General features: G+C 38.5%; 1 protein-coding gene across 1 annotated transcript in view; it reads right to left on the bottom strand.

Annotated features, from left to right (window-relative positions):
- grik4 (glutamate receptor, ionotropic, kainate 4) overlaps positions 1-20153 on the bottom strand; it is a 1015986-nt gene that overhangs the window by 197923 nt on the left and 797910 nt on the right. The window contains 3 exon segments of the mRNA XM_061878268.1: positions 7708-7812; positions 10084-10236; positions 19605-19766. Coding sequence (XP_061734252.1) covers positions 7708-7812; positions 10084-10236; positions 19605-19766 — 420 coding nt within the window.

Below are 20153 nucleotides of genomic sequence, written 5' to 3'. Positions count from 1 at the left end.
AACAGGATGTGAACAAAGAAGGCAGGTTTAAATACAGGAACGTAATCATAAAGCAGGTGCGCGTAAAAAACAAAAGGCAGGTGACACTAATGAGTAACTATGGCAACGGAAACAAAGAGGAAGTGCCACCAGGAACTAGGGAAACCAAACAGGATGTGAACAAAGAAGGCAGGCTTAAATACAGGAACGTAATCATAAAGCAGGTGCGCGTAAAAAACAAAAGGCAGGTGACACTAATGAGTAACTACGGCAACGGAAACAAAGAGGAAGTGCCACCAGGAAATAGGGAAGACAAAAACCAAACAGGATGTGTTGCAAAAACATCACCAAACCAGAATATGAAATGATTCGAGCCGCGGATCATGAGAGGGTTAGCGTATTTGTTTAATGTTTTTTTTTTACATTTTGGAAAATAGTTAAGCTGTTGTAAAAATACCAAAAGCAGTGAAGTTGGCACATTGTGTAAATTGTAAATAAAAACAAAACACCATGATTTGCAAATCCTTTTCAACCTACAGTCAGAACTTTACTAAAGAAGGTATTGATCTCCAGTATGTCCATGTGATGTCAGATGAAACAAAAATACCCAGCAATATAATTGGAGGAGAAAAGGGGAGGCCTTTAATCCCAGGACCACCATGTCTACTGTAAATGGGACAATGAAAAAGGGAGGATTACCTCCAAATTCTTCAGAACAACCTAAAATCATCAGCCCGGAAATTGGGTCTTGGGCGCAGTTGGCTGTTCCAACAGGACAATGACCCCAAACACACCTCAAAAGTGGTAAAGGAATGGCTAAATCAGGCTAGAATGAAGGTTTTAGAATGGCCTTCCCAAAGTCTTACATGTGTGGACAATGCTGAAGAAACAAGTCAATGTCAGAAAATGAACAAATTCAGCTGAACTGCACCAATTTTGTCAAGAGGAGTGGTCAAAAATTCCACCAGAAGCTTGTCGATGGCTACCAAAAACTTGCCAAGAGACACATAACCAAATATTAACTTTGCTGTACGTATACTTTTGACCCAGTAGATGATGTCACATTTTCAGTAGACCCATAATGAATTCATAAAAAAGCCAAACTCCAATAATGTTTTTTGTGATTATCAAGTATGTGCTCCAGTCACTCTTTACAAGTGTATGTAAACTTTTGACCACGACTGTATATTCATTGAATAGACTGCAGAGACTAGATACTTAACGTTCGCACTGGAAAACTTTATTCTTTGCATTTATTAACTCATTTGGAATTTGATGCCCGCAACATGTTTCAAAAAAAGCTGGCACAAGTGGCAAAAAAGACTGAGACAGTTGAGGAATGCTCATCAAAAACTTATTTGGAACATTTCACAGGAGAAAAGGTTACTTGATCATATTACACCCATAATGACCTTCTTGTTATTGGCCTTCATGGACAGTTTTATCTCAATTCCCTTATGTCAGAATAATTGTATCTAAGTTATCACAATACTTCGTGTTGATACGAGTTCCCGGCGAAAAGACAAAAGCTGTCTTTGATCTACCAAGAAGGCGGCTTGTAAAACTCCACTGTGTAGGATGGGAAGCAACATGATGCAACATGAAGGTGTTATGCTTCTTTCATGTATTGTAATCAACAGAAATATCTTGTATTGACCCAAGAACTACAAAATGGAAAAGGAAGCAGGACCAGACTCCCCTCCGGGCACCGCTTGTTTGAACGGTTTTGCCACCTTTTCAGTGAACTGTTTACGACCTTTTCTTTGAACTGTTATGTAACCGAAGGCAACGCTGTTTACGACCCATATCCCTTAGAAACAGCAGTTGAAATGTGTGTGGGGGGGGGGGGGGGGCTGTACTGTGGACCTGCAGCGAAGTGACTGCATGACAATTGCTGAAAAGCAAAAGAAAGACTTTGCAAAATCCCACAATACACCATTATTGTAAAACTGTCAAGACTGTCATACCCGTCCTGGGTGGTCTGAAGAACCCAGAGGAGCAAGACCTTCACACCATGTAATCAGGGAAAGTCCAAATAAAAAGGTGGCGGGCAATCTTTCGCCAGAGCGTGCTGAGAGACTGTACAAGGGTGCAGTGTCCAGGCGTCTCTCCTCAAATTGAGCCTAATTTAATTCTGTCTCTGTTTAACTCCTTGCTTCTTGTCTTGTTTAATAGATGCCATCAGTGTTTGAAACCTGACCTTTTAAGTCCATCTAACTCATGTATCTGAGGCCGTACAGCAGGGGTGTCCAAACTTTCTCCACTGAGGGCCACACACTGAAAAATCAAAGCGAGCGGGGGCCATTTTGATATTTTTCAATTTAAAAACCAATACAATAAATGTATAAAAAAAGTCTACATTTAGGCCTCCACTCAGGCTTGAACACGGTAAAGCCAAAGGGTTTTTGTCAAAAAAATATTAAAAATATTATAATTATTTATTATTATTATTATTATTATTCAAAGTTTACATCTCTCGATCAACATTAGGTCTATCAGTCCAAAAAAAGTTAAACATTTAAGTTGTATGTCCTTTTTGTCAAAGAAGAACCCCGATTTTTTATGGAACAAAATCACCTAATGTGCAATATTTTCCCCCGATTAAATTTTAAAGTGGAATATTTGATATTGTAAAAATAATTAAGGCCTTAAAAAGGTCAATAACTTATAAGAACATTGACATTTTTTGAGCAATGACCCTTACAAAAAAAATCCCACTAAAATTATTGGGGTTCCAAAAGGGTTCCACTCATTTAAGTGTTAAAAAATAAATTATATATATTTTTTTTACTGTTTACTTTTAGCACAATAATCTCAAGATCAACATCAGATTCATCCTTTAAATTATAAGTTTGATTGTTGTTCATGTTTATTTGTTCGTTTTAGGCCCGTCTTTAAAAAAAACAAAAAAAAAACCGCTCAGTTTTTTATATGCCAAACATAAAATTATGCAACATTTTTCCAAAGAATATCTCAAAGTGGAATATTTAATGTGACATAATTGGAGCCTTGAATAGGTCAATAATTCATAATAAAGTTCATTTTGATTCATTATTATCTTTTTAAAGAAACAGCCTGCATGACAGCTTTGTGTTATTAGACTAAAAATTGTAACAATTTATTATTACATTTCACCTGTTTGCTGTTTTATACAACATTTGTTTTTTTATCGTGTTTTTAGAATGTGTTGTGGGGCCGTTAACAAATGACCTGTGGGCCACAAATGGCCCCGGGCCACACTTTGGACACCCCTGCCGTCCAGCGTCTCTGCTGCTGATTTCTATCTCCCGTCACCACTTTTTGCCTCCCATCTATAATTCGCATTCAACTTTTATTTTATTTTTCCCCCCAAGCTATCTGCCGCTCCCGCCCGGGTTCCACCGGGGCCTTCTTAGCAGGCATTGATGGATGGGAGAGAATTCTCCCGCTCAGAGAATGACGCTCCCCAGTTAGGCTGGGATTTTTTTTTAGGTAGTTTTCCAGCAACGGTGAAAACAATGTCATAAAATCGGTTACGACGGCTGTAAAGCAACGTTGCCGCCGTAGCAGCGGCAGAATGATGGTTTCTCTCAAGCGTGCACACAAATCCGAGGCACGGATGCATCCTGCCTCGTGATAAATATGAAATAGCATCTCAATTTTAATATGTTTATGCCAGGGGTCACCAACGCGTGGCCCGTAAGGACCAGATGAGTCGCCCGCTGGCCTGTTCTAAAAATAACTCAAATAGCAGCACTTACCAGTGAGCTGCCTCTATTTTTTAAATTGTATTTATTTACTAGCAAGCTGGTCTCGCTTTGCTGGACATTTTTAATTCCAAGAGAGACAAAACTCAAATAGAATTTGAAAATCCAAGAAAATATTTTAAAGACTTGGTCTTCACTTGTTTAAATAAATTCATTTTTTTTTTTACTTTGCTTCTTATAACTTTCAGAAAGACAATTTTAGAGAAAAAATACAACCTTAAAAATGATTTGAGGATTTTTAAACACATATACCTTTTTACCTTTTACCTTTGGACTGGACTCTCGCGACTGTGTTGGATCCATTATGGATTGAACTTTCACAGTATCATGTTAGACATCCATTGCTTTCCTCCTCTCCAAGGTTCTCATAGTCATCATTGTCACCGACGTCCCACTGGGTGTGAGTTTTCCTTGCCCTTATAACATAGCACTGCTAAAGTTAAAAAAGGCTCCAAAAAAGCGCACCCCATGGTTTACAGAAGAAACTAGAGCTCAGAAATTATTATGTAGAAAGCTGGAACGCAAATGGCGCACGACTAAACTTGAGGTGCACCATCAAGCATGGAGTGATGGTTTAATAACTTATAAACGCATGCTTACCTTAGCTAAAGCTAATTATTACTCAAATCTCATCCACCGTAATAAAAACGATCCTAAATTTTTGTTTAGTACGGTAGCATCGCTAACCCAACAAGGGACCCCTTCCAGTAGCTCAACCCACTCAGCTGATGACTTTATGCAATTCTTTAGTAAGAAAATTGAAGTCATTAGAAAGGAGATTAAAGACAATGCGTCCCAGCTACAACGGGGTTCTATTAACACTGACACGATTGTATATACGGCGGATACTGCCCTCCAAAATAGTTTCTCTCGTTTTGAGGAAATAACATTAGAGGAATTGTTACAACGTGTAAATGGAATAAAACAGACAACATGTTTACATGACCCACTTCCTGGGAAACTGATCAAGGAGCTCTTTGTATTATTAGGTCCATCAGTGCTAAATATTATAAACTTATCACTCTCCTCGGGCACTGTTCCCCTAGCATTCAAAAAAGCGGTTATTCATCCTCTTCTTAAAAGACCTAACCTCGATCCTGACCTCATGGTAAACTACCGACCGGTGTCTCACCTTCCCTTTATTTCAAAAATCCTCGAAAAAATTGTTGCGGAGCAGTTAAATGAACACTTAGCGTCTAACAATCTATGTGAAACCTTTCAATCCGGTTTCAGAGCAAATCACTCCACGGAGACAGCCCTCGCAAAAATGACTAATGATCTATTGCTAACGATGGATTCTGATGCGTCATCTATGTTGCTGCTCCTCGATCTTAGCGCTGCTTTCGACACCGTCGATCATAATATTTTATTAGAACGTATCAAAACACGAATTGGTATGTCAGACTTAGCCCTGTCTTGGTTTAACTCTTATCTTACTGATAGGATGCAGTGTGTCTCCCATAACAATGTGACCTCGGACTACGTTAAGGTAACGTGTGGAGTTCCCCAGGGTTCGGTCCTTGGCCCTGCACTCTTCAGCATCTACATGCTGCCGCTAGGTGACATCATACGCAAATACGGTGTTAGCTTTCACTGTTATGCTGATGACACCCAACTCTACATGCCCCTAAAGCTGACCAACACGCCGGATTGTAGTCAGCTAGAGGCGTGTCTTAATGAAAATAAACAATGGATGTCCGCTAATTTTTTGCAACTCAACGCCAAAAAAACGGAAATGCTGATTATCGGTCCTGCTAGACACCGAACTCTATTTAATAATACAACTCTAACATTTGACAACCAAACAATTAAACAAGGCGACACGGTAAAGAATCTGGGTATTATCTTCGACCCAACTCTCTCCTTTGAGTCACACATTAAAAGCGTTACTAAAACGGCCTTCTTTCATCTCTGTAATATCGCTAAAATTCGCTCCATTCTGTCCACTAAAGACGCTGAGATCATTATTCATGCGTTTGTTACGTCTCGTCTCGATTACTGTAACGTATTATTTTCGGGTCTCCCCATGTCTAGCATTAAAAGATTACAGTTGGTACAAAATGCGGCTGCTAGACTTTTGACAAGAACAAGAAAGTTTGATCATATTACGCCTGTACTGTATATACCTTTATATACATATATACATACATATATACCTATACCGTATATACCTTTATATACATATATACATACATATATACCTGTACTGTATATACCTTTATATACATATATACATTCATATATACCTATACTGTATATACCTTTATATACATATATACATACATATATGCCTATACTGGCGCACCTGCACTGGCTTCCTGTGCACTTAAGATGTGACTTTAAGGTTTTACTACTTACGTATAAAATACTACACGGTCTAGCTCCATCCTATCTTGCCGATTGTATTGTACCATATGTCCCGGCAAGACATCTGCCTTCAAAGGACTCCGGCTTGTTAGTGATTCCTAAAGCCCAAAAAAAGTCTGCGGGCTATAGAGCGTTTTCATTTCGGGCTCCAGTACTCTGGAATGCCCTCCCGGTAACAGTTCGAGATGCCACCTCAGTAGAAGCATTTAAGTCTCACCTTAAAACTCATTTGTATACTCTAGCCTTTAAATAGACTCCCTTTTTAGACCAGTTGATCCGCCGTTTCTTTTCTTTTTCTCCTATGTCCCACTCTCCCTTGTGGAGGGGGTCCGGTCCGATCCGGTGGCCATGTACTGCTTGCCTGTGTATCGGCTGGGGAGATCTCTGCGCTGCTGATCCGCCTCCACTTGGGATGGTTTCCTGCTGGCTCCGCTGTGAACGGGACTCTCGCTGCCGTGTTGGATCCGCTTTGGACTGGACTCTCGCAGCTGTGTTGGATCCATTATGGATTGAACTTTCACAGTATCATGTTAGACCCGCTCGACATCCATTGCTTTCCTCCTCTCCAAGGTTCTCATAGTCATCATTGTCACCGATGTCCCACTGGGTGTGAGTTTTTCCTTGCCCTTATGTGGGCCTACCGAGGATGTCGTGGTGGTTTGTGCAGCCCTTTGAGACACTAGTGATTTAGGGCTATATAAGTAAACATTGATTGATTGATTGATTGATTTTAAATTCCTTCCTCTTCTTTCCTGAGGATTTAAATCAATGTTCAAGTAATTGTTTTTATTGTAAAGAATAATAAATACATTTTAATTTAATTCTTCATTTTAGCTTCTGTTTTTTCGACAAAGAATATTTGTAAAAATATTTTTTCAAATTTATGATTAAAATACAAAAAGATTATTCTGGCAAATCTAGATAATCTGTAGAATCAAATTTAAATCTTATTTTAAAGTCTTTTGAATTACTTTAAAACATTTTGTTCTGGAAAATCTAGAAGAAATAAGGATTTGTCTTTGTTAGAAATATAGCTTGGTCCAATTTGTTATATATTCTAACAAAGTGCAGATTGGATTTTAACCTATTTAAAACATGTCATCAAATTTCTGAAATTAATCTTAATCAGGAAAAATGACTAATGATGTTGCATAAATTATTTTTTATTTTTTTTTCCAAAAAGATTTGAATTATCTAGTTTTTCTATACATTTTTTTGGGTTGAAGTTTGAATTTTAAAGAGTCGAAATTGAAGATTTTCATTTTTTTCGTGTTTTTTCCTCTTTTAAACCGTTCAATTAAGTGTTTTTTTTCATCATTTATTCTCTACAAAAAAAACTTCTGTAAAAGGAAAAAAAATGTACAATGGAATGACGGACAGAAATACCCTTTTTTTTAAATATATATATATATATATATATATATATAGATTTATTTATTAAAAGGTAAATTGAACAAATTGGCTATTTCTGGCAATTGATTGAAGTGTGTATCAAACTGGTAGCCCTTGGCATGAATCAGTACCCAAGAAGTAGCTCTTGCTTTCAAAAAGGTTGGTGACCCCTGCTTTATGCATTTCAAAAAGGTAGAAAAAGGACCCACGGGCATCACTTTACCTGCCTTAGGCCGTCCTTGCCGCTCTGCATGATCCTCAGTGCGTAGTTGGAGCGTTGTCCTTTGCTGTTGAACTCAATGTGGCCCGTCAGACCCTCCAGTTCTACCTGTCCAACAAAGAGACGGCAGCACATGAAAGGACTTCGCCATTGCACCCTCTCAGCAGTGATCATCTCTCTATCCCTGCTTTTCTTTTTCCCCTCCAACACAGAAAAATGTCAAATTTAGAATAATAATTTGAAGATGGAGCCATAATCTAACGCATTTACAGCCAAATAGAAGCCTCATTGTCCGTGTTGGTGTTCTCCCAGTGAATGGCCAGCAGGCTACCTGCCATTATCAAGTATTTTACCGCCATTATGCCCACACAAAACACTCTTTATCTGCGCTTTGTCCACTTTCTTACAGTCTTGCAGCCACGTGATGTAAGCTTAGTGATCGGGGATCGTCAATAGGAAAACCAACAGTTTGGTTTATGAAGAAGCGCTGGAGCAACGGTGTGAAGAAAGAAAAAAGACAAAAATTATAACATAGAATTCTAAGAGGTTAAAAAAAAAGTCTAGATAGCTGAAGAATAAAGCTGTATAGTTGTTAAGATTGTGTATCTTATTTTTATTTTATTTTTTTAGAGTAGGTGTTATTTTGAGAGAAAAATGTTAGGTTTTACAAATGTTTACTTTTAATAACAAATGAACATCTTTTTGTGGGAAATTATTCAAAAGCAACAATAAATATTTATTTTATTTTTTAGAAGTTCTTAGCAATTAACGTTGAATTCCAAAATAATAAAGTTGGAAAGATTAAGTATCTTATTTAATTTTTATTTTTTTTAGAGCAGGTTTCATTTTGAGAGAAAAATGTCATGTTTTACACATTTTTACTTTTGATAAAAAAAATATACACATTTTTTTTCGTGTGGGAAATTGTTCAAATGTAACAATAAATATTAGGGTTTTTTTTGTTTTGTTTTTAGAAATTCTTAGCCATCTATTTGTATCTGATGTTAAAAAAAAACATTTTTAGGTATTTTTTTTTATTTTGTTCTTGTATATATCTAAATCAAATACAACTCTAGATGAGATGCATTCTTGTAAAATACCACTTTCTATTATTTTTATAATTTTATTCTCTTTTTATTACTTACTATTTTTAGAAATTCTTAGCAATTAACATTGAATTCCAAAATAATAAAGTTGTATAGTTGTGAAGACTAATATCAATTTTTTTTTTTTTTTTAAGAGTAGGCATCATTTTGAGAGAAAAATGTCATGTTTTATAAATTTTTACTTTTAATAAAAAAGAAAAACACTTTTTTTTGTGAGCAAAATTGTTGAAATGTAACTATATATATATATATATATATATATATATATATATATATATATTTTTTTTTTTTTAGGAATTCTTAGCAAAATATTTTTTATCTGATGTTAAGAACATTTCTAGGCATTTTTCTTTGTATTTTGTCCATGTATATATTTAAATAGAATTGCAACTCTAGATTAGATTCATTCTTGTAAAATACCACTTTCTATCATTTTTAGAACTTTATTCTCACAACAATTATATATAAAAAAAGCGGTAACACTTAAGTATGGGGAACATATTCACCATTAATTAAATTAAGTTCATGAATTCAGAAGGATCTCTATCACAATCCCCAAAGAGGGCTCTTTAAGTTGATGATTACTTCTATGTGGAGAAATCTTTATTTATAAATGAATCACTTGTTTATTTTTCAACAAGTTTCTAGTTATTTTTATATCTTTTTTTCCTAATAGTTCAAGAAAGACAGATACAAATGAGCAATATTTTGCACTGTTATACAATTGAATAAATCAGAAACTGATGACATAGTGCTGTATTTTACTTCTGTATCTCTTTTTTTCAACCAAAAGTGCTTAGCTCTGATTAGGGGGTACTTGAATAAAAAAAATGTTCACAGGGGGTACATCGCTGAAAAAAAAGGTTGAGAACCACTGATGTAGACCACAAGGAATATCTTTTACATTTAAAAAATCTAATATATATAATAATATGACTTATTTAATGCGCCTTTTGCATGAAAATAAACCTGAATATCAGAAGTGCGCCTTATAAACCGCTGCTCCCTATGGTCCGGAAAATACGGTAATCATTTTTCCGGGTAAAATAATATAGGATTTAATAGAATCCAATTAAATAAACACAAAAATAACATACTAAAATTAAATAAATAAAATATTTTACAAAAGCCGTGACTGGAGAGTGCTGATAAAACTATCCTCGATTTTTATTTCACACACATGAACCCTCAAGGGAAAAAAAAACAAAAAAAAACATCAACCTTGCATTATTCATTTCATTTCTCACTCCTGTGCAACGTGGGCCCGACTTACCATCCTCAGGTAATTCATGAGGCTGGTGCCGTGCTCCCAGATTTTGGAGGACTTGCAGGAGAGCTGAGTGGCGCCCACGTTTTGGCTGCGGTTCAGCTCCTGGACCGCCGCCACCACCACGTACACGGCATCAAAGAGAAGAGCCGAGGAGAGCTGCAGAGGGCGGGAGAGAGAGAGAGAGAGAGGATGGTGGATGAAATAGGCAAGACACACACACACACACACACACACACACACACACACACACACACACACACACACACAATACAACAAACTGCCAGTGGAGGACGTGAGTCGTTGTTGGCGTTGAGTGAGGGGTTAAACAATCCCTGGAGTGGCACGGAGATGACTCCATTAGATCATTAGACAGACTGTGATCTGCTGACGGTGCTGAAAACTCCCTCTCTGTCTCTCAGAGACTTTCTGTCCTTTCTTCCCGCAAAAGTAAGACGGCAAACAGCAGTCGATGCCAGCGCCGCCTCTGATGCACCCCGACGCCTCGTCTTCGCCACAAGTGCATCCTAAGTTAATCCATCCTAAGTTAAAGGCCTACTGAAATGAGATGTTCTTATTCAAACGGGGATAGCAGGTCCATTCTATGTGTCATACTTCATCATTTCACCATATTTTTGCTGAAAGTATTTAGTAGAGAACATCCACGATGAAGTTTGCAACTTTTGCTTGCTAATAAAAAAGCCTTGCCTGTACCGGAAGTAGCAGACGATGTGCGCGTGACGTCACGGGTTGTGGAGCTCCTCACATCCACACATTGTTTACAATCATGGCCACCAGCAGCGAGAGCGATTCGGACCGAGAAAGCGACGAGTTCACCGTTAATTTGAGTCAGGATGAAAGATTTGTGGATGAGGAAAGTTAGAGTGAAGAACTTAAAAAAATAAATAAAGCGGCGGAAGTGGGGGCGTTTCAGATGTAATTAGCAGAGGTAGGTAGTAACACGCTACATTTACTCCGTTACATCTACTGGAGTAACTTTTGGGAAAAATTGTACTTCTAAGAGTAGTTTTTATGCAACATACTTTTACTTTTACTTGAGCATATTTGTAGAGAAGAAACGCTACTTTTACTCCGTTGACAACACGTTGACAACACGCAGACGAAGCGGGGACAAGGCGATATCCCAAGGCCCCTCAGCCCATTCCGTCACGTACTGCGCGTCCTGGACCTGCTTTGCATAATATATGTGACCACTCCTTTTAGAGGCGGCCTCAGTGATGTTGACTATGGAACTCTGAATAAAAAGAGGGATGCGGGAGCTGAACTTTAGAGCGTAGGGCGAGACTGTGACTAAGTGTTCAGCGCCATGCGTTCTCCTCATGAGCTAAATTGAACTCTGTCTCTGCTTGGTGCCTTGCTTGTCCTTGGGCAAGACACTTTACCCACCTGCTCTCAGTGCCACCCACACTGGTTTAAATGTAACTTGGATATTGGGGTTTCACTATGTAAAGCGCTTTGAGTCACTAGAGAAAAGCGCTATATAAATATAATTCACTTCACTTCTTGTCTGATTAATAGATGTCATCAGTGTTTGAACCTGACAATGGGATGGCACTTCAAGTTCAATCACAGGTAAAAAGGTTGTTTCCAACAATTTCTGTTTAACAGTAAAAGAAAAGCAAGACTTGTTTCTATAACAAAATCCTACATTTCGGACTGCATAGTGGCGAGTGTGAAATTTGGTGGAGGAGGAATTATGGTGTGGGGTGGTTTTTCCAGGAGTTGGGCTTGGCTTCTTAGTTCCAGTGAAAGAAACTTTGAATGCTCCAGGATACCAAAACATTTAGGACCATTCCATGGGTGTTAAAATAATTATGTATATATGATCACACTATCTTTAGTATGCTTAAAGTCTGTTGCTTCTGTTATTACCTTTTGTGCTCAAGAAGTTAGACTTTTTCTAATTAATGCAAGGACAAAAATTCTTGTCTGAGGGGTGGCCTCTGCCACAGATCTTATCTTTGTTTTAGCCCGCAAACAGCCAATGACTTCAAGGACCTCAACGAAGATAAGACGACAACACGCAGACGAAGCGGGAACAAGGCGATATCACAAGGCCCCCAGCCCATTCCGTCACGTACTGTGCGTCCTGGACCTGCTTTGCATAATATATGTGACCACTCCTTTTAGAGGCGGCCTCAGTGATGTTGACTATTGAACTCTGAATAAAAAAAGGGACGCGGGAGCTGAACCTTAGAGCGTAGGGCGAGACTGTGACTAAGTGTTCAGCACCATGCGTTCTCCTCATGAGCTAAATTGAACTCTGTCACTGCTTGGTTCCTTGCTTCTTGTCTGATTAATAGATGTCATCAGTGTTTGAACCTGACAATGGGATGGCACTTCAAGTTCAATCACAGGTAAAAAGGTTGTTTCCAACAATTTCTGTTTAACAGTAAAAGAAATGCAAGACTTGTTTCTGTAACAAAATCCTATTTTTCAGACTGCATTGTGGCGAGTGTTAAATTTGGTGGAGGAGGAATTATGGTGTGGGGTGGTTTTTCCAGGAGTTGGGCTTGGCTTCTTAGTTCCAGTGAAAGAAACTTTGAATACTCCAGGATACCAAAACATTTAGGACCATTCCATGGGTGTTAGAATAATTATGTATATATGATCACACTAACTTTAGTATGCTTAAAGTCCGTTGCTTTAGCTATTAGTTTTTGTGCTCAAGAAGTTAGACTTTTTCAAATCCATGCAAGGACACAACTTCTTGTCTGAGGGGTGGCCTCTGCCACAGATGTTATCTTTGTTTTAGCCCGCAAACAGCCAAGGACTTCAAGGACCTCAACGAAGATAAGATGACAACACACAGATGAAGCGGGGACAAGGCGATATCACAAGGCCCCGGGCCCATTCCGTCATGTACTGCGCATCCTGGACCTGCTTTGCATAATATATGTGACCACTCCCTTTAGAGGCGGCCTCAGTGATGTTGACTATGGAACTCTGAATAAAAAGAGGGACGCGGGAGCTGAACCTTAGAGCGTAGGGCGACACTGTGACTAAGTGTTCAGCACCATTCGTTCTCCTCATGAGCTAAATTGAGCTCTGTCACTGCTTGTTTCCTTGCTTCTTGTCTGATTAATAGATGTCATCAGTGTTTGAACCTGACAATGGGATGGCACTTCAAGTTCAATCACAGGTAAAAAGGTTGTTTCCAACAATTTCTGTTTAACAGTAAAAGAAAAGCAAGACTTGTTTCTGTAACAAAATCCTACATTTCGGACTGCATTGTGGCGAGTGTTAAATTTGGAGGAGGAGGAATTATGTGGGGTTGTTTTTCCAGGAGTTGGGCTTGGCTTCTTAGTTCTAGTGAAACTAACTTTGAATGCTCCAGGATACCAAAACATTTAGGACCATTCAATGGGTGTTAAAATAATCATGCATATATGATCACACTATCTTTAGTATGCTTAAAGTCCGTTGCTTTAGTTATTAGCTTTTGTGCTCAAGAAGTTGGACTTTTTCAAATCTATGCAAGGACAAAACTTCTTGTCTGAGAGGTGGCCTCTGCCACAGATGTTATCTTTGTTTTAGCCCGCATAATATATGTGACCACTCCTTTTAGAGGCGGCCTAAGTGATGTTGACTATTGAACTCTGAATAAAAAGAGGGACGTGGGAGCTGAACCTTAGAGCGTAGGGCGAGACTGTGACTAAGTGCTCAGCGCCATGCGTTCTCCTCATGAGCTAAATTGACCTCTGTCTCTGCTTGGTTCCTTGCTTCTTGTCTGATTAATAGATGTCATCAGTGTTTGAACCTGACAAGGAGTGACACCAAAAGGAAATAACTGCTTGTCTACTTCAATCGTCAATAGACTCCAAATAACATATTTTGTCCTAATTTTTTTGAGAGATTAGAAGAAAGTCTGAGCGACCAGGTTTTTGGGAATATCTTTTTAAGAGTGGATGTATCCACTCAGTCATATTCAGCAATTTTGTTTTGATGATATCTGACTTGTACATCCTCTAAAGGAGGCCTGGGCAATTATTTTGAATAGAGAAAATAAAATGTCTCTGGGGGCCGGTATATCGGATTTTTAGGTACACTAATACAAAACCTTCGCAATATCATCTGATTGAATGCTAACAACGCTATGACAGACCGCCTTAAAAAACTGAACGGAATTTTACTTTTTTTTTTTTACTGAGACAGCCAGAATGTACATGAAAATACAGATTGTGGGCTTTACAATATTAAGTATGAACGGTAAAACACTGAATATTGACACCATATGAACGTCAGCCCCCCTCTCCATCCACATATTTTACAATCAAGCGAAAATGCAACAAAAACATACAAATATGAACACGAAGGGTAAAAATGAAACCACCTACGATCTGATGCATTTGATACATCACTGAGCTTTAGAACTTTGTTGTAAAAATCTCCTTCTGACACCCGCATTTCAGGCTGTGGAAACACTCTGTGGAAACGCCCCCCACCCACACTGCTTGGTGCCTCGTCTGAGCTGCTGTGACTTCGAATACCACATTAACTAATTATATGATCATAGCTACTAATTCCATGACCTACTCAATGCAATCGCATTTTTTTATCTATTCATTTTTTTATTTTTTTCTAGTCCGTCGCTATCAATATCCTCAAACACGAATCTTTCATCTTCGCTCAAATTAATGGGGAAATTGTAGTTTTCTCGGTCCGAATAGCTATTTTTGTTGGAGGCTTCCATTAAAAACAATGTGAGGAGTCATCAACATGTGACGTCATCGTCTGCAACTTCCGGTAAAGTCAGGGCTTTTCTCCAGTTGCCAACTTTATGGTGGATGTTCTCTACTAAATCCTTTCAGCAAAAATATGGCAATATGGTGAAATGATGAAGTATGACACATAGAATGGACCTGCTATCCCCGTTTAAATAAGAACATCTCATTTCAGTAGGCCTTTAAATAGACTGTCGATTTTACAGTAATAATTTTACATTTCCAAAATTTTACTGACAATTATAGTTTTAATTTTTCCATCCATCCATCTTCTTCCGCTTATCCAAGATCGGGTCGCGGGGGCAACAGCCTAAGCAGGGAAAGCCGGACTTCCCTCTCCTCAGCCACTTCGTCTAGTTCTTCCCGGGGGATTTTTCCTTATATATTTTCTTTAAAACATTTTACGCTACATGGAAAACTAGCAACATTGTTTATTATATAATTTGGTTTAGGTAGACTGTCAATTCTACAGTTAAAATCTTACATTTACACATTTTTACTGTAAATTAGTGTTTTTTTTAATATATATATCTATATCTATATAGATATAGATATAGATATATTCATATATAAACATATGTAAACATTTTACAGTAAATGAAACATTGTTAAATATATAAATTGGTTTAAGTGGACTGTCGATTTTACAGTAAAAACTTTAAATTTACACATTTTTACTGTAAATTAGTGTTTTATATACACACACACACTATATATATATATATATATATATATATATATATATATAACATTTTACGGTAAATGAAACAACAGCACCATTGTTAATTATATAAATTGGTTTAAGTGGACTGTAGATTTTACAGTAAAAACTTTACATTTACAATTTTTTACTGTAAATTAGTGTTATATATATATATATATATATATATATATATATATATATATATATATATATATATATATATATATATATATATATATATATATATATATATAAATATATATATAAACATTTTAGGGTAAATGAAACAACAGTATCATTGTTAATTATATAAATTGGTTCAAGTAGACTGTCGATTTTACAGTAAAAACTTTACATTTACAGAATTGTACTGTAAATTTGAGTGTTTTTTTATTATATATTTTCTTTAAAACATTTTACAGTAAATGGAAAAATAGCAACATTGTTTATTATATAATTTGGTTTAAGTAGACTGTCGATTTTACAGTAAAAACTGCATGCAAGTAGGTCAATAGCAGGGACAAGTGGTAGATAATGGATGGAAGGATGTTGCATCAGCCCCACAGGTATACTTGTCCATCAGTCCTAATTACTGTCAAAAACAGCGCATCGTTTGCTAATCACTTTCTTGCAAAAGTGCCGCCAGCTTTTATTCTTTCTTTTTTTCTCCCAAGTTTCTAGCTAATTAGTCATAAAGCTGCGAGAAGCTGAGAAGTATTCAAGCGACCCGCTGCGAGAGCAACAGTACAACTTGTTTAATATCACGCTGCGTTCTAAATGCTCGTTTGGCCTCTTTCACCAGCCAGCTTGTTTGCAACAGAGGGGGGCAAATTGTTGAACATTGTCTAATGTCTAATGGCGGCATATTCGCTCAACTTGAATTACACACAGACGGCGTTACTAATTGATCGACTGTGTTGTTGGCGTCCGACTGCAGTTCTTGACGCTGCACCTTGTTCTTTACAAATCCATTTATATGAACCAAAACAAACATGGAGGTCATATCTTTTCATACATACAATATCTTTCAAAAGTAAATACCGTATTTTCCGGACTAAAACCCCGTTTCCATATGAGTTGGGAAATTGTGTTAGATGTAAATATAAACAGAATACAATGATTTGCAAATCCTTTTCAAGCCATATTCAGTTGAATATGCTACAAAGACAACATATTTGATGTTCAAACTCATAAACTTTATTTTTTTTGCAAATAATCATAACTTTAGAATTTGTTGCCAGCAACACGTGACAAAAAATTTGGGAAAGGTGGCAATGAATACTGATAAAGTTGAGGAATGCTCATCAAACACTTATTTGGAACATCCCACAGGTGTGCAGGCTAATTGGGAACAGGTGGGTGCCATGATTGGCTATAAAAACAGCTTCCCAAAAAATGTTCAGTCTTTCACAAGAAAGGATGGGGCGAGGTACACCCCTTTGTCCACAACTGCGTGAGCAAATAGTCAAACAGTTTAAGAACAACCTTTCTCAAAGTGCAATTGCAGGAAATTTAGGGATTTCAACATCTACGCTCCATAATATCATCAAAAGGTTCAGAGAATCTGGAGAAATCCCTCCACGTAAGCGGCATGGCCGGAAACCAACATTGAATGACCGTGACTTTCAATCCCTCAGACGGCACAGTAACAAAAACCGACATCAATCTCTAAAGGATATCACCATATGGGCTCAGGAACACTTCAGAAAACCACTGTCACTAAATACAGTTCGTCGCTACATCTGTAAGTGCAAGTTAAAGCTCTAATTTGCAAAGCGAAATCCATTTATCAACAACATCCAGAAACGCCGCCAGCTTCTCTGGGCCTGAGATCATCTAAGATGGACTGATGCAAAGTGGAAAAGTGTTTAACATATGCTGCCATCTAAGCGCCGTCATTTTCATGGACGCCCCTGCTTATTTCAGCAAGACAATACCAAGCCACATAAAGAGTGCGGGTAATTTCCTGGGCCGCCTGCAGTCCAGACCTGTCTCCCATCGAAAATGTGTGGCGCACTATGAAGCGTAAAATAAGACTGAAGCTCTACATAAAACAAGAATGGGAAAGAATTCCACTTTCAAAGCTTCAACAATTAGTTTCCTCAGTTCCCAAACGTTTATTTAGTGTTGCTAAAATAAAAGGTGATGTAACACAGTGGTGAACATGCCCTTTCCCAACTACTTTGGCACGTGTTGCAGCCATGCAATTCTAAGTTCATTATTATGTGCAAAAACAATAAAGTTTATGAGTTTGAACATCAAATATGTTGTCTTTGTAGCATATTCAACTGAATATGGCTTGAAAAGGATTCGCAAATCATTGTATTCTGTTTATATTTACATTCAACACAATTTCCCAACTCATATGGAAACAGGGTTTATAAAAGGCACACTTAAAATCCTTTTTCCCCCTCAAAACTCGACAAGTGCGCCCAATGTAAGGAGTATGTTTGGTTGAGCTCACCAACCTCGAAGCAATTTTATTTGCTACATGGTGTGATGATAAGTGTGACCAGTAGATGGCAGTCAAACATAAGAGATAAAGGTGACCTGCACTACGATGGGTCCCATGTAAACAACACCAACGTTTTAAATGCTCCATTGAAATTAAAGAACATTACACACGGCGTTTGGGTGGCATCCTGACCAGATGCTGGAACCACCTCATCTGGCTCCTCTCCATGTGGAGGAGCAGCGGCTTTACTTTGAGTTCCTCCCGGATGGCAGAGCTTCTCACCCTATCTCTAAGGGAGAGACCCACCACACGGCAGAGGAAACTCACTTTGGCCGCTTGTACCCGTGATCTTGTCCTTTTGGACATAACCCAAAGCTCATGAGGATGAGAACGTAGATCGACTGGCAAATTGAAAACTTTGCCTTATCTTTTCTTATCGAACAATCTCCTGATTGTTCGATAAGTGGAGGAGTTCAAGTACCTTGGAGTTTTGTTCACGAGTGAGGGAAGAGTAGATCGTGAGATCGACAGGCGGATCGGTGCGGCGTCTTCAGTAATGCGGACGTTGTACCGATCCGTTGTGGTGAAGAAGGAGCTGAGCCGGAAGGCAAAGCTCTCAATTTACCGGTCGATCTACGTTCCCATCCTCACCTATGGTCATGAGCTTTGGGTCATGACCGAAAGGATAAGATCGGGGGTACAAGCGGCCGAAATGAGTTTGGGTCTCTCCCTTAGAGATAGGGTGAGAAGCTCTGTCATCCGGGAGGAACTCAAAGTAAAGCCGCTGCTCCTCCACATGGAGAGGAGCCAGATGAGGTGGTTCGGGCATCTGGTCAGGATGCCACCCGAACGCCTCCCTAGGGAGGTGTTTAGGGCACGTCCAACTGGTAGGAGGCCACGGGGAAGACCCAGGACACGTTGGGAAGACTATGTCTTCCGGCTGGTCTGGGAACACCTCGGGATCCCCCGGGAAGAGCTAGACGAAGTGGCTGGGGAGAGGGAAGTCTGGGTTTCCCTGCTTAGGCTGTTGACCCCGCGACCCGACCTCGGATAAGCGGAAGAAGATGGATGGATGGTTCACAGGGGGTACATCACTGAAAAAAGGTTGAGAACCACTGCTTTGAGGATGATAAAATAAAATGTTCGCTGAAATGTGACGTGTTGTCAAAATGCACATCCTGTGTTTCGGAATATTTCTGCTTCCGTGTCTCTGACAGACGCTGCAAAAACGATCAACACAAAATACAACGACAAACAAGATGTTTTTCCCATTTGATGAACACGAAGGTGCAGATTTATCCATGAAATTGTCAACGTTGAGCTGGCAACATTATGCAAACCTGTAATTCCTCCAAAGTGAATGAAGACGCCGTAAACGATTTTAATGAGGACGCCGGCGAACGAGCTGCCAGGAATAACAACCGGCTGAGGACGTCCGCCGCAATTACAGCAGTTAACTGGATAAATGTCATACTTGTATACTTTCTGTGTGCCGCTTTGTTTTGGCTGAGGGAGTTTGAGGTGCCTTTAAAAGGTCCGTGAGGCTTTTTGTAAGAAGATAAATAATAATCGTGACAAACTCAATGTGTGTGTGTGTGTGTGTGTGTGTGTTGTGTGGACTAACCGGCGTGCCAGCGAAGGGAACATGTTCACAGTTCTCCTGCCAGGAGCGGTTGAGGCTTAGCACAAAATCCTGGAAGAATGGATGCGCTTCGTTGAAAACGGAAAAACCGACAATGTTGACCCGCTGGTCCACCACATCATCCAATTGCAGCATGGAGAATTCCTGCAGGGGGGGAAAAGAGATCAAGACATAAATAATGTAAATGTTGCATAAATGACTTTAAACCCAATGCTGGTAGCCTCAGATGGACAGAAATATCTCACTTTTGTTACTACAGTACTTTGGTTGACTGGCAAGAACAAACTCTATTTCCATATAAGTTGGGAAATTGTGTTAGATGTAAATATAAACAGAATACAATGATTTGCATAACATTTTCAACCCATATTCAGTTGAATATGCAACAAAGACAACATATTTGATGTTCACACTGATAAACCTTTTTTTTTTTTTTTTTTTAAATAATAATCAACTGAAAATTTCATGGCTGCAACACGTGCCAAAGTAGTTGGGAAAGGGCATGTTCACCACTGTGTTACATCACCTTTT

This window comes from Nerophis ophidion, linkage group LG18 (assembly GCF_033978795.1).
Source record: "Nerophis ophidion isolate RoL-2023_Sa linkage group LG18, RoL_Noph_v1.0, whole genome shotgun sequence".
NCBI lineage: Eukaryota > Metazoa > Chordata > Actinopteri > Syngnathiformes > Syngnathidae > Nerophis > Nerophis ophidion.
The sequence above is the reverse complement of the archived record's forward strand: the minus strand, read 5'-3'. Positions and strand labels throughout refer to the sequence as shown.